Source organism: Corythoichthys intestinalis, chromosome 9 (assembly GCF_030265065.1).
Source record: "Corythoichthys intestinalis isolate RoL2023-P3 chromosome 9, ASM3026506v1, whole genome shotgun sequence".
In the NCBI taxonomy this organism is placed as follows: Eukaryota; Metazoa; Chordata; class Actinopteri; order Syngnathiformes; family Syngnathidae; genus Corythoichthys; species Corythoichthys intestinalis.
In genome coordinates, this window is record NC_080403.1 from 58,559,111 (window position 1) to 58,571,805 (window position 12,695).

General features: G+C 40.5%; 1 protein-coding gene across 3 annotated transcripts in view; it reads left to right on the top strand.

Moving 5' to 3' along the window:
• mdfi (MyoD family inhibitor) overlaps window positions 1-12,695 on the top strand; it is a 77,523-nt gene that overhangs the window by 41,661 nt on the left and 23,167 nt on the right. For all 3 annotated transcript variants that reach the window (XM_057846922.1, XM_057846920.1, XM_057846921.1), the window contains one exon: window positions 263-391. In XM_057846922.1, the coding sequence (XP_057702905.1) occupies window positions 263-391 (129 nt within the window). The remainder of the gene's footprint in view (window positions 1-262; window positions 392-12,695) is intronic.

Sequence of the window (12,695 nt, forward strand, 5' to 3'; positions counted from 1 at the left end):
CAACCGCTTGCACGCCATTCTAAACTTTATCAGCATGTAAATTTTTTTTACCCGTCGACGGTATGTTTTGCCCGTCGACCCATTTACGTAATCGATGTCGTCGACTAGTCGGGACTGCTCTAGATAAAACACATACAGGTAGTCTCCGGGTTACGATGTACTCGGCTTACCTGATTTCGACTTTACGTTGGCGGCGTCTCGTCCGCCGTTTTGTCTCCAGTTGTTTTTTAATCTCACGTGCTTATTTTTGTCTTTTTTTCAGATGTGGCCAACACCTACACTGAGCCTCTGATAATTAGGTCAGACGTCATCCCGGAGAGGACGCGAGGTGACGACGGAGAGAAATGCAAAAACGGCCTTTCGCACACGGCGCCCGGCGACGCTATCACCTGTGAGTAAACAGCAAATTCACCGACTCGCAAATGGAAGGAGACTGGTGTTTCCATTACATATCACCAGATCGAATGAGTCACGCTGCCCTGACCTTTAACAAAGTAGACCTACAAAAACATCCATATTGTCAGCCAAGTAGGTTACAATCTGGATTTGGCAACATTTCCTCCTTTCTTCTGCCTCTGTTCGTGATGGGGAAAATGAGTGTTGTCGTTACCTTGACAACACTGAGAGAGTGGTGGCTGGCGCTGTGAAATTTGCTTCCATTTGTAAGTCTCATTTAATTGTTCACGGTTCACGGAACATTGTGTTATCAGTCAAATCAATATGAATCCTAATGAAATATTTGATTTAATCAGTTAAAAGCCCCTGGTCTTGATGGCACATTTGCTTCCAGCAGCCACCAAATCTCATCTTTGGAGGTTTCTTTTGAAAATGGATATTGTTTGCTCAAGAGTTACTATGTGCCATATTTCTTGACATTTTGAAAGCACCATGTGTTTTAATTAGGAAAAAAACACATCAGTTGAATCTTGCTGTGGAGGGTTTTTTTTGTCTTTAGTCTGGACTAGCGGTGGCAAGCTCTGGATACTAGGGGTGTGACAAAATATCGAAATGGTGATATATTGCGATACTTTGTATCCCAAAAGGTTATCGATATGCTCCTGTCAAGAATCGAGATATCGTTTTAAAAGGTGTCACAAAAAAAAAAAAAAAAAAAGGCTGCCACTGACAGTGCTCGAATGCCAATCCATTTACCGTAATTTCCCGAATATAACGTGCACTTTTTTTCCCCAAAATCAACTTGTAAAATCATGGTGCGCATTATTAACGGGTACATGGATGGAGACAGAAATATATATATATTACATATATATATATATATATATAAACCGATTTATTTATTTATTTTTTATTGACACGGCCACGTTGTGTTGAAGAAACGTATGCGGCGACCCGTTGCCGACTAGAGGTGGGAATCTTTGGGCACCTAACGATTCGATTACGATTACAATTCAGAGGCTACGATTCGATAATAAATCGATTATTGATGACCCCCCCCCCTTCCCCCCTGCTATTAGCTGCTTTTAATGTTTTGTACATTAGTTACAAAAACTGTAAAAAAAACAAAAACAAAAAAAAAGGCTTAAATAAACGACTATTTCAGTATCAAGTTAACAGTTAAAAACAATACTCAAATTCCCATTCTGCATCAGCAGCTTTAAACTACACTCAATTAATTTAATGTTGTGAATCAACCGTTAAAGTTGTTAAAATTGCTCCCGTTATTCCATAATTTCCCTTTTGTCTACTTTCGACATGTGAAAGTTTTAAAACTATTTTAAAGATAGATTCAAGTCAATATTTTACCGATTTAGGAGTATTATGGATAAAATGTTAATTAGGTTCGCTACAACAGCCTTGCAGGGAAGTCTACTGCTTTAAGATGGCGGCCGTTTACTAACGCCCGCATCTAGCTTTCTGTAGATGTACTGCTAACGCCACCGAGTCTTTTTGCATCTAGTCCTGTATAAATATGATATCTACCGTAACATTATGTGGACGTACTTTGTAGCAGCTGTCGGCAGCAGTCAGGTATGTTGTTTTTTTTATCTCGCGGCATGAGTTGAGCTAGAGCCGCGAGTTGAGCATTGGCATTACCCGAGGGGCCGGGTAATGACAAGCATGATGTTTAGCTACTCTCGCTTCGTTCCTCATTGCGTCCCGAAGACCGCGCGGCGCGCTGAGTGTGTTTTACTTCCGCTTTACTTGACATATTTCAATAATCGGAATTTGGATGTTTGTGAATCGTTCTCGAATCTTCCACGGCCGAATCGCGAATAATCTAAGAATCGGAAATTTCGCACTCCTCTATTGCCGACCATTATGGTACGTGACGTCACCATTTTGTTTCGGTAATACTTCACTCTAATCAGCCGAATGATTTCGTCTGTGTTAAATTCTGCTTTTTTCGCTCTTCGTAAATTACAGAATTTAGTTTCTTGAACTCATTTGAGTCAACGTTTATTGCAGCTCCGCAACTCGGACCATAACAAACGTAAGTACACTCACTTCCTGTGTCCGTCAACTATATCGGTCCCTCGGTAAACTCAAACCCAAATAACAATAGTTCCTATTGTTACTGACGTGTCGACAGCGATCAGCTCTCACGCATTTCCGACTTACGTTCTCACTTTCATTTTACCGTATCAATCCATGGAAGAAACATTTATTCATCATGATGAAACGAGCATGTTATACAGCAGCCTTTAAAAGAAAAGTCACATCTGTTTTGTTTTCTCCTAGATTCTGGTAAGTTGGAGAAGTTGTCAAATCATACTATTACCGTAAATATTGTCAGTTTATGGTAATGTTTTGAACTACCAATGTGCTATGCTTGCACTGTGTTTCACCAGTCAGTAAAATGACATTTCTGTATCCGTACACGAGCTCTGTTTTCTTGTATTCTTCCATTTATTGGTGCTAAAATTAGGGTGCGCGTTATAAACGGGTACAATAATTTTCCCTAGATTTTACAAGTAAATTTGGGGTGCGCATTATACACGGGTGCGCCTTATGTTCGGGAATTTACGGTAATAGTTTGCTTGTTAAAGTCTGTTTTTATTGTAGGGTCGGGCCATCTTGTGCAAGAAGCCGGCTGCGGGCGTCCTATTCTTTTACAATGTTTTTGTCAACGGCGGAGTCATCTATCGGGGATTTGTCTCGATTACGTAGACTTGTTTAGTTACAAACGCTTTCTACACATCGCAAAATCATGCATATTAGGTTAACTGGAGAGTAAATTGTCCATAGGTATGATTATGAACGTGAATATTTGGGAAAAAGTTTGTATATTGCGCCGCTATCGCCACTGATTAGGAAATGATTTGACATTAATTGTAATCAAAAGAAATGCAGTAAAGTACTAAAGCTTTGATGAAAAGCAACGACCTCTGTTACAGGTGTAAAAAAGGTTTCATTACAATTAAATTTACCCTTGGTTTAACAATTGAAACCAACTCTATAGTAAGGGTGTGACAAAATATCGAAATGGTGATATATCGTGATACTTTGTATCCCCAAAGGTTATCGATATGCTCCTTCCAAGAATCGAGATATCGTTTTAAAAAGGTGTCAATGTCTAAAAAATAAATAAATAAAAAGGAACCAACAAGTTGTTACCAAAATCTTCCACTATAATAGCGTCTCAGTTACTGTAACTCTAAGGTTGCATTGACGGTGCTCGACGCCCAATCCATTTATGGGCCGTTTACATGGTGACTCTCCGAAAATACGAAAAATTTCAAATTTGCATTTGCATTTGCGTCTCCATTCGAACAATGTCGCAATTCCGCATGAAAACATGCTAGGCCCTAGGGGGCAGTGCAGATTTACAGGGCGACAGAGAATGAGGCACTTTGACCCCGCCAAGCTCCCTAAGCCCGGAAAAAATATGCCCGCCCACTCGAAGCAATGGCATTTTTTTGTTCAAAAAGGCACAAAAATGGAAACATTCAACATATTTAATTTAAAAATATTATTAAAACGGTAAATTAAAGCCGATATTCAGCCATATTTGCTGTTTTTAATGTTTAGTAGCACCGCTGCGCACGCTCAATGTGACATGTACGAGTGCTAACGTTATCGGCGCGGTCTCGCGCCGCGGGAGCCTTTGATATGCATGCCGAGGAAGCCCCCCCCCCCCCAATCCCCCGCAATCGGATTCTTCCACTTTGGAGGTAGGATTCAGAATTTTTCGTCTTCGCCGACACCATTTGCACGCGAGGAGAGTCCGCTACTCAGTCATTGCGTCTTTGTGTCGTTCATTCGAAACCAGAGCATTCACAGTCATTCTGTCCGATTTTCGGGGCATTTACAGGTCACTTGCTGTTCATTTACAGGTCATTTCCTGTTGAGTTTGAGTCCCTGCCTATTAATTTGGGTGATTCCCAGGTCACTCCTGTTATGTAACTCAAAATAAACAGGAAGTGACCCATAAAATACCTCAAAATCAACAGGAAGTAACTGAAAATCAACAGGTAAATGACCTTAAATGGCCCAAAATTACCTCAATGCCTGGCATTGGCTGCCATAGACGTTCAATTCGTTTGAAGTGGGAGGGATAGCCCTCCCACTTCAAATGGATTGGACGTCTACTAGTGATAAACTCATTCCAATTCACAGCAGAAGATTGTTTTTCTGTGTATTAGTGGTTTGTAGAATATCACTGTATGATTTCCTGACCAATGTATCGATAATTGTTGTATCGCAATATCGTCAGATCATCGTTATCGTGAGCTTTGTATCACAAATTGTATCGTATTGTGAGGTACCAAGAGGTTCCCACTCCTACTCTATAGCATGTCAGTACTAATGGTTTCATTCACACACACACACAAGTCTGAGCTACTTTCCTGAAATTGCCAGTTGTTCTGATTTGTTCTCCTCCTTCTGCAGCGACTCTCCACCTCTAGTTTATGACGTACATGTCCAAAACACCTGGAAGTCTTTTCTCTCGAGTCATATCGTTATCGACCGACACCACCCACTTCCCTCCTTCATATTTCAAGTTAAGCATGTCAGCCAGAGAGTCTGTCTCTCACTCTTTTCGTCTGGAACGGCGCTACGCCCGCTGTACCGCAGCCAAAGGTTGCACAATTCGGCTGCCGTGATGTATATTTGTCTTGCTCTGGCTCCAGTTTGAAATAAGGCAAATAGGTCTACCTTGTCATTCACTCAGAAGTTTTACACCCACACTCATGGAGCTAAGTTCTTTAAAGGTGCTATATGAAGTTAGTGTGTTAATCACAGTGGTTGGGGAAGTACTCAATTTTTTTTTACTGAAGTAAAAGTACAGATACATGGGCAAAAAAATTACTTAAAGTGATCCTCTAACTTAAATACATGTAGGCTCTAATAAACCACAATTGTTCTCTTGTACTAAAATATGTTGTTAGAAACACATAAAATGTTAAATCAATGGCAATATTTTATAATATTTAGTCCATATTTTGACCGTTAGTTGGCGTCATGGTTTGCGGGCTCGCAGTGATGACGTCATTGGGATCTTTCGTGTTCAACAATTGCTTATTGCTGCTTAAACTCGCGAAGTAAAATGCCACAATGCGCTGCTTTTGGATGCAATTTACAGTCAAATGATAACAAGGGGAGTGAAGTGAATGGTCAAGGTGGAATTATTATTTTTAGTGAATAAATGTGCATAAGTGGAAGCTTCTCCCCCGTTTTTGGTCCCTGTATGCACGTATCCTACCCACCACGCGTTACAACTGGAACCCGAACATTTTTCCTGGATCCTCAGTCAAGTAAGGGATCCGTTTATTTTCTGGATCCGACGGTCCCACCGCGTCTGCAATATTGGTTTCGGATCTGTCCATTTTTTTTGATTCGTCGATCCCACAGCGGCTTTTCGGATCAGTCTATTTTGTCGAATCGACGGCCTGATCGCAGCTACGACGTTGCCATTGGATCGGTCTAATTCCTGGATCTTCGAGTGAGTAAAAAACGCGGATTTGGATTACTATTGCTATCTTTTTTGTTGACTATTCTTCGTGGAAGTTTTCCCCAAATCATACTAAATAATTAAAGCACTATGGCACGCTACAGTGACGACAGTGACTCTGACATGGACCTTACAACAATGTCACAACAATGGGAACGCGTGTTTGCGTACTGCTGAGCTCCCGAGTGAAGAGTGGTCAAGGTGGAAATATTTTTTGTGAGTAAATGTGCATAAGTGGAAGCTTCTCCCCTTTTTGGTACTTTTATACACGTATCCTAGCTACCACGCGTTACAATGTACAAGACATGGATTACACAAGGTGTGCTCTTTGGCCTGTACTGTATATAAAGCACACGACAGCTCTGGATGCTAACAATCTACATAATTATATTGGGATAAGTTTGAAAATGCAATATGCTTACCTTGAATATCTGCTAATAAAACCGGACAGCTTACACTCTCGCTCCCAACCGGAGTTCCCAACAGGACTCTCTCGCATCACCAGTTTTGCCCAACTTTTGTCTTATCAGGTATTTGCTGCGCGCATTTTTCCCTGAAGCTCGTCTTGTGAACGACCGAAAGTGCTGTCTTGCTCTTCACTTTTCAGATCTGGTTCAAATAGGAAGGGTAGAACTGACGACATGTTGGGAAAAGCTAACGAGTGACACGCTGGAATTTCGTCAACGGGACCAGTGACGTCACGCACTGCGACGTAACAAGAATGGCGACCTATCACTTAAAATAATTTTACAAACTTTATTAAAACAAAAACATTAAGAGGGGTTTTAATATCAAATTATTATAACTCATACTAACATTTATCTTTTAAAAATTACTTGTCTTAAAAATAGAGGATCCCTTTAAGTACAAGTATAGTGTGGCCAAAAGTATTGGCATCCCTGCAATTCTGTTAATGCTCAAATTCTCCCAGAAAAAAATGCAACGACAAATGCTTTGGTAATAATATCTTCATTTATTTTGCTTGAAATGTAAAAACACAAAAGAGAATGGAAAAAAATGAAATCATGATCATTTTACACAAAACTCCAAAAATGGGCCGGACAAAAGTATTGGCACCCTTTGAAAAAATCATGTGATGCTTCTCTAATGTGGGTAATTAACAGCACTTGTTACTTACCTGGGACACATAACAGGTGATGGCAATAACTAAATCAAATTTGCAGCCAGTTAAAATGGATTAAAGTTGACTCAACCTCTGTCCTCTGTCCTTGTGTGTACTACATTGAGCATGGGGAAAAGAAAGAAGACCAAAGAACTGTCTGAGGACTTGAGAAGCAAAATTGTGAGGAGGCATGGGCAATCTCAAAGGCTACAAATCCATCTCCAAATACCTGAATGTTCCTGTGTCCACCATGCGCAGTGTCATCAATAAGTGTAAAGCCCATGGCACTCTGGCTAACCTGCCTTGTTGTGGACGGAAAGGAAAAATTGACGAGAGATTTCAACAAAAGATTGTGCGGATGGTGGATAAAGAACATCGACTAGCATCCAGACAAGTTCAAGCTGTCCCGCAGCCTGAGCGTAAAACAGTGTCAACCCGTACGATCCGTCGGCGTCTGTATGAAAAAAGACTCTATGGTAGGATACCCAGGAAGACCCCACTTCCGACCCAGAGACATAAAAAAAGCCAGGCTGGAGTTTGCCAAAACTTACCTGAGAAAGCCAAAAAGGTTTTTGGAAGAAGGTTCTCTGGTCAGATGAGACAAAAGTAGAGCTTTTTGGGAAAACGCATCAACATAGAGTTTAATAAAAGGAGGAATAAAAACGAGACCTTCAAAGAAAAAAACACGGTCCCCACAGTCAAACATGGCGGAGGTTCTCTAATGTTTAGGGCTTGCTTTGCTACCTCTGGCACTGGACTGCTTGACTGTGTGCATGGCATTTTGGAGTCTGAAGACTACCAACAAATTTTGCAGTATAATGTAGGGCCCAGTGTGAGAAAGCTGGGTCTCCCTCAGAGGTCATGGGTCTTCCAGCAGGACAATAACCCAAAACACACTTCAAAAATGGTTTGAGAGAAAGCAATGGAGACTTCTAAAGTGGCTGGCAATGAGACCAGACCTGAATCCCATAAAACGCCTGGAGAGATCTGAAAATGGCAGCCTTCAAATCTGAGACCTGGAGCAGTTGGCCAAAGACGAATGGTCTAAAATTCCAGCAGAGAATTGTAAGAAACTCATTGATGGATACCAGAAGTGGTTGTGCTACCAAGTAATCGGCTGAGGGTGCCAATACTTTTATCCGGCCCATCTTGGAGTTTTGTGTAAAATGATCATGATTTATTTATTTATTTTCATTCTCATTTGTGTTCTGTTGAAATTCCCCCCCCCCCCCCCCCCCCCCCCCCCCGGCCAAGACGCATGGAAACAGCAACAGCCAAAACAAGTGCCGCTCGGCCGATGCTGCCCCCGCGCGCACCATCCGGGAAGGCAGAACTTGGCGTGTCCACCTCTGATATTAACCCTTTGTACTGACTCCATGTTCCAAAAGTTTGAAAAAAGACTCGCTGAAAGCAGGTTGACAATTTATTTGTCGACAATGGTCAAAAACAAGGCAAAAAACAGACGACGGAGGGACAATTCTGGATCCAAAACAAGGCTACATGTTTCCGAGCAGCAAAAATCTGTGTTATCTCAGTGTCCAGTCTTTTTAAAGTCCGTGGCCGAAGCGGGCCGTGTTGAAGGTGTGTCCCAAGGGGTGTCTGGGCGTTGCTTTTGGGTCTTCCCCTCTGTGGCTGGTTTTGGGCGGCTTAGGTTTGTGCGCGGATGGGACGCCCGCTATCAACCTTGTTGTCCGGGCTGGCTTGTACTTGTTTTAGGACAAAGCGCTTTTGTTCTTGGAGTTTGCTGGGAGAGCTGATTGCAAGAGTTGGTGCGTCAGTCTTGTTCGTGACGCACGCATTGGGCTTCTGTGATAAGACGGCTTTGTGTATCTCTTCTATTTCTTCTCATTAAACTATGATGTGCTATTTATTTTATATTAGTAGTGCAGTCCTATCACAGATATGAAAATGATACTATTATCTGATAAATTATATTACGTGTGTTAGAAACTGTTAGACGGTGCCTACGAGAACCTGTACCATTCTTTCTCATCTCCCCCTCATTAGCCCGGATAAGGTGATTCACTTTACTGTGTCAAAGGACATGTAGTGGAGTCTGCTTAAACAATAGTTAGATGAATGTGTTAGGCTAATGCAAACAATTATATGGTGTGTGCGATGACGGTATCTTTTCCCTTCAATTCTTTTATTGGAAGCAAAACAAATGAAGATATTACTACCAAAGCAAAGCATTTGTGATTGCAATCTTTTTCTGGGAGAAATTGAGCATTATCTGACAGAATTGCAGGGCTGCCAATACTTTTGACCCTTTTTTTTCACTTGAACGCCATGTTAAATAATATAAATGATAAAATTATTTTTAAAAAAAACCAAAAACAAAAAAAATCTCACTTGCAAGGTGTGGCGGTGCACCATGATTTATAATGTGTTGGGGAAACCCTGCTCTTGGTACCTTATAATACGATACGATTTAAAAATGCAAAGCTCACGATAACCATGATCGCACGATATGGCGATACAACGATTATCGATACATTGGTCAGGAAATAATTCTACAAAACAACTAATGAACTGAAACGCAAACGATCTTCATCCTTCTGCTATAAGTTTATCTCTAGTAGACATCCAATCCATTTGAAGCTTACATGAGCTTATCGATAACCTTTTAGGATGCAAAGTATCACGATATATCACCATTTCGATATTTTATCACACCCCTAATGAGTGAGAAGACTGTTGTATACAATGACATACATATGAGCCTGCGTTAGAAAACTGTTTCTCGAAACCCAGTGACGGGTGACACGCAGATACAAACCTGCCCTGCGGCAATAGCTACTTGTGGCAACTGACTGACCTGCAGCTCCGTTGGGAAGCGTTTAAGTAGGTGAATGGTGAGCGTGCGAGTGGGTGTGTGAACGTCTGCTGTGTCTGTCTGTGGTTTTGCCTCTACCTGTTCTGTCTGTTGTACGTGCCCCTAATTCCAGGCTCACGGTGGTGCGAGTTTGAGTCATGCGCTTTCTTCCTCCCCCTGTTGGCTTTTTATTTCCCTGTAAAATCTATGAAACCCATTGACTCCATATGGTGCGCAGAGAGTTGTGCAACATGAGTTTAACTGCTTTTTCACCTTCATTTGCACCTTTTTCTTAGATTGTGTGCTCAGTTAGCATGTAACACAAACCGCAATCGAAGTAAAGACATAAAACGACTGGCTTGTGCGGAGGTAGTGGCTATGTGGGATTTTTTTTAAGAGTGTGTGTGGGTGTTATTTGTGTGGAGAGTGAAGAAACAAGCAAAAAACAGAAGGTTTCTCAAAACCAACGTTTTGATGACTTTGTAACACAAGCATGTGTCTGGCGCTGGGCCGATGACGAGCTGTCTGAGAACAATACGCCGCAGGAGCCGCTAACCTGAGTTAGACGCACACCTCATCAGTGATGTCATTAAACGACAACTGTGTTTGACGTCAGAGTCGCAGCTGGCTATTTATACTTAGTGGTCCTGCCTCAACAGGCACTTGTACTTTATCACATAGAGGTTCACAGTACAGTGGTATCTGGGCATATGAACACGTCGACATCTGACGTAAAATTTGATCCGTCATTCGTCTCGACATATGACGCCTAGGGGTGTGACAAAATATCAAAATGGTGATATATTGTGATACTTAGAATAGAATAGATTAGAATAGCCCTTTATTGTCTTATACAGTTTTACAATGAAATTGTGGAGTACAGTGCAGGATAAGTTAAAATCTCAAAAGTGACTTGCAAGTATAAAAGTATAAAATCTAAATAAATTAGTGCTGTCAAAATTATCGCGTTAACGGGCGGTAATTAATTTTTTAAAATTAATCACGTAAAAATATTTGACGGAATTAACGCACATGCGCCGCTCAGATTAAAATGACAGCAGTGTAATGTCCGTTTGTTACTTGTTTTTTGTTGTTTGGCGCCCTCTGCTGGCGCTTGGGTCCAAATGATTTTATGGGTTTGGGAGTGAGCATGGTGTAATTATTGACATCAACAATGGCGAGCTACTAGTTTATTTTTTGATTGAAATTTTTACAAATTTTAATCAAATGAAAACATTGAGAGGGGGTTTAATATAAAATTTCTATAACTTGTACTAACATTTATCTTTTAAGAACTACAAGTTTTTCTATCCATGGATCGCTTTAAGAGAATATTAATAATGTTAATGCCATCTCGTCCATTTATTGTTATAATAAACAAATACAGTTCTTTTGTACCGTATGTTGAATGTATATATCCATCTTTTGTCTTATCGGATCTTATCGGATTTATTTATAAGAGTTTTCAGCTTAAAAAGCTCTTTGTTTTGTGATGGTCACCATGTTGTTTCCCTACACAGTAGCGTAACTTTACAGTCAAATGACCAGGTCATTTTCGGCAAACTGGCCATTTTTTTGGCAAAAAAAAAAAAGTTTTATTTAGACATATCTCCGTCCATACAAAAATGTTGCCTTTTATGTGTTTTATTTCATGTAACATTTCAATCTAAAAACCACGAGAGCCAGATAGCCAGCATGACGTGCTATGGCAACAGTGACATCAGAATTCAAACTAAATAGGTCGCGATTTTATATAGAAAAATGCAAATTTTGCTTTGGTTGAGTAAAATTAAGATGATTCTGCACATTTTCCTCAAGTATTAAAGTTTATGAAAATTGAGTGAGTTATTAGCTGTTAAAAACTTGAATTTAATTTAAAAAAAAAAAAAGAGTTGCTATTTCGGTCAAAAACTTTGTCCCTGAAAAGTTAGGTGATTATCTCTGCATTTGGTGATTTTTGTGCATCTAGCGTAAAATTAGAAAATTGTATAGCCTGTTTTGTTACACTTGTATCAAAAAAAAAATTGAGATTTAATTAGGGAATGACTTTTTTTGATGTCGCTGCTCATAGAGACTCATATATGCCTGAGGAAGGTGCCTGTTTTGGTTTTAGGTTGCAAGCAGCTTTGGTTTTGAAATTTGAAAAGGTTCAGGCTGTGCAAATAATTCAAGTGAACTAGCCGCAGTTTGACAGTGAAGGCATTGAATATTGAACGTTAATATTGCACGTGAGTAAGTACTGCACATAGAATATTGCATCTAAATGAATATTGGACATTGGGTGATGTGGTGTTACGTGCAGTGGTATGAAAAAGCATCTGAGCCTTTTGGAATTTCTCACATTTCTGCATAAAATCACCATCAAATGTGATCAGATCTTTCACACAGATGAAAAAACTGTCTGCTTTAATTAAAACCACCCAAACGTTTCTAGGTTTTTATATTTTAATGAGGATAGTATGCAAACAATGACAGAAGGGGGGAGAATAAGTAAGTGAACCATCACATTGAATATTTTGTGCCCCCCCCACCCTTTATACCCCCCTTGGCAGCAATAACTTCAACCAGATGCTTCCTGTACCTGCAGATCAGTCAGGCACATCGGTCAGGACTAATCTTGGCCCATTCTTCTCGCCAAAACTGCTGTAGTTCAGTCAGATTTGTGGGATGTCTGGCATGAATCACGGTCTTTAGGTCATGCCACAGCATCTCAATGGGGTTCAAGTCTGGACTTTGACTTGGTCACTCCAGAACGTGTATTTTGTTCTTCTGATATCATTCCGAAGTTGATATACTTCTGGGTTTTGTTTGCAAGCATCCATCCTCTTTTTAGCTTCAACTGT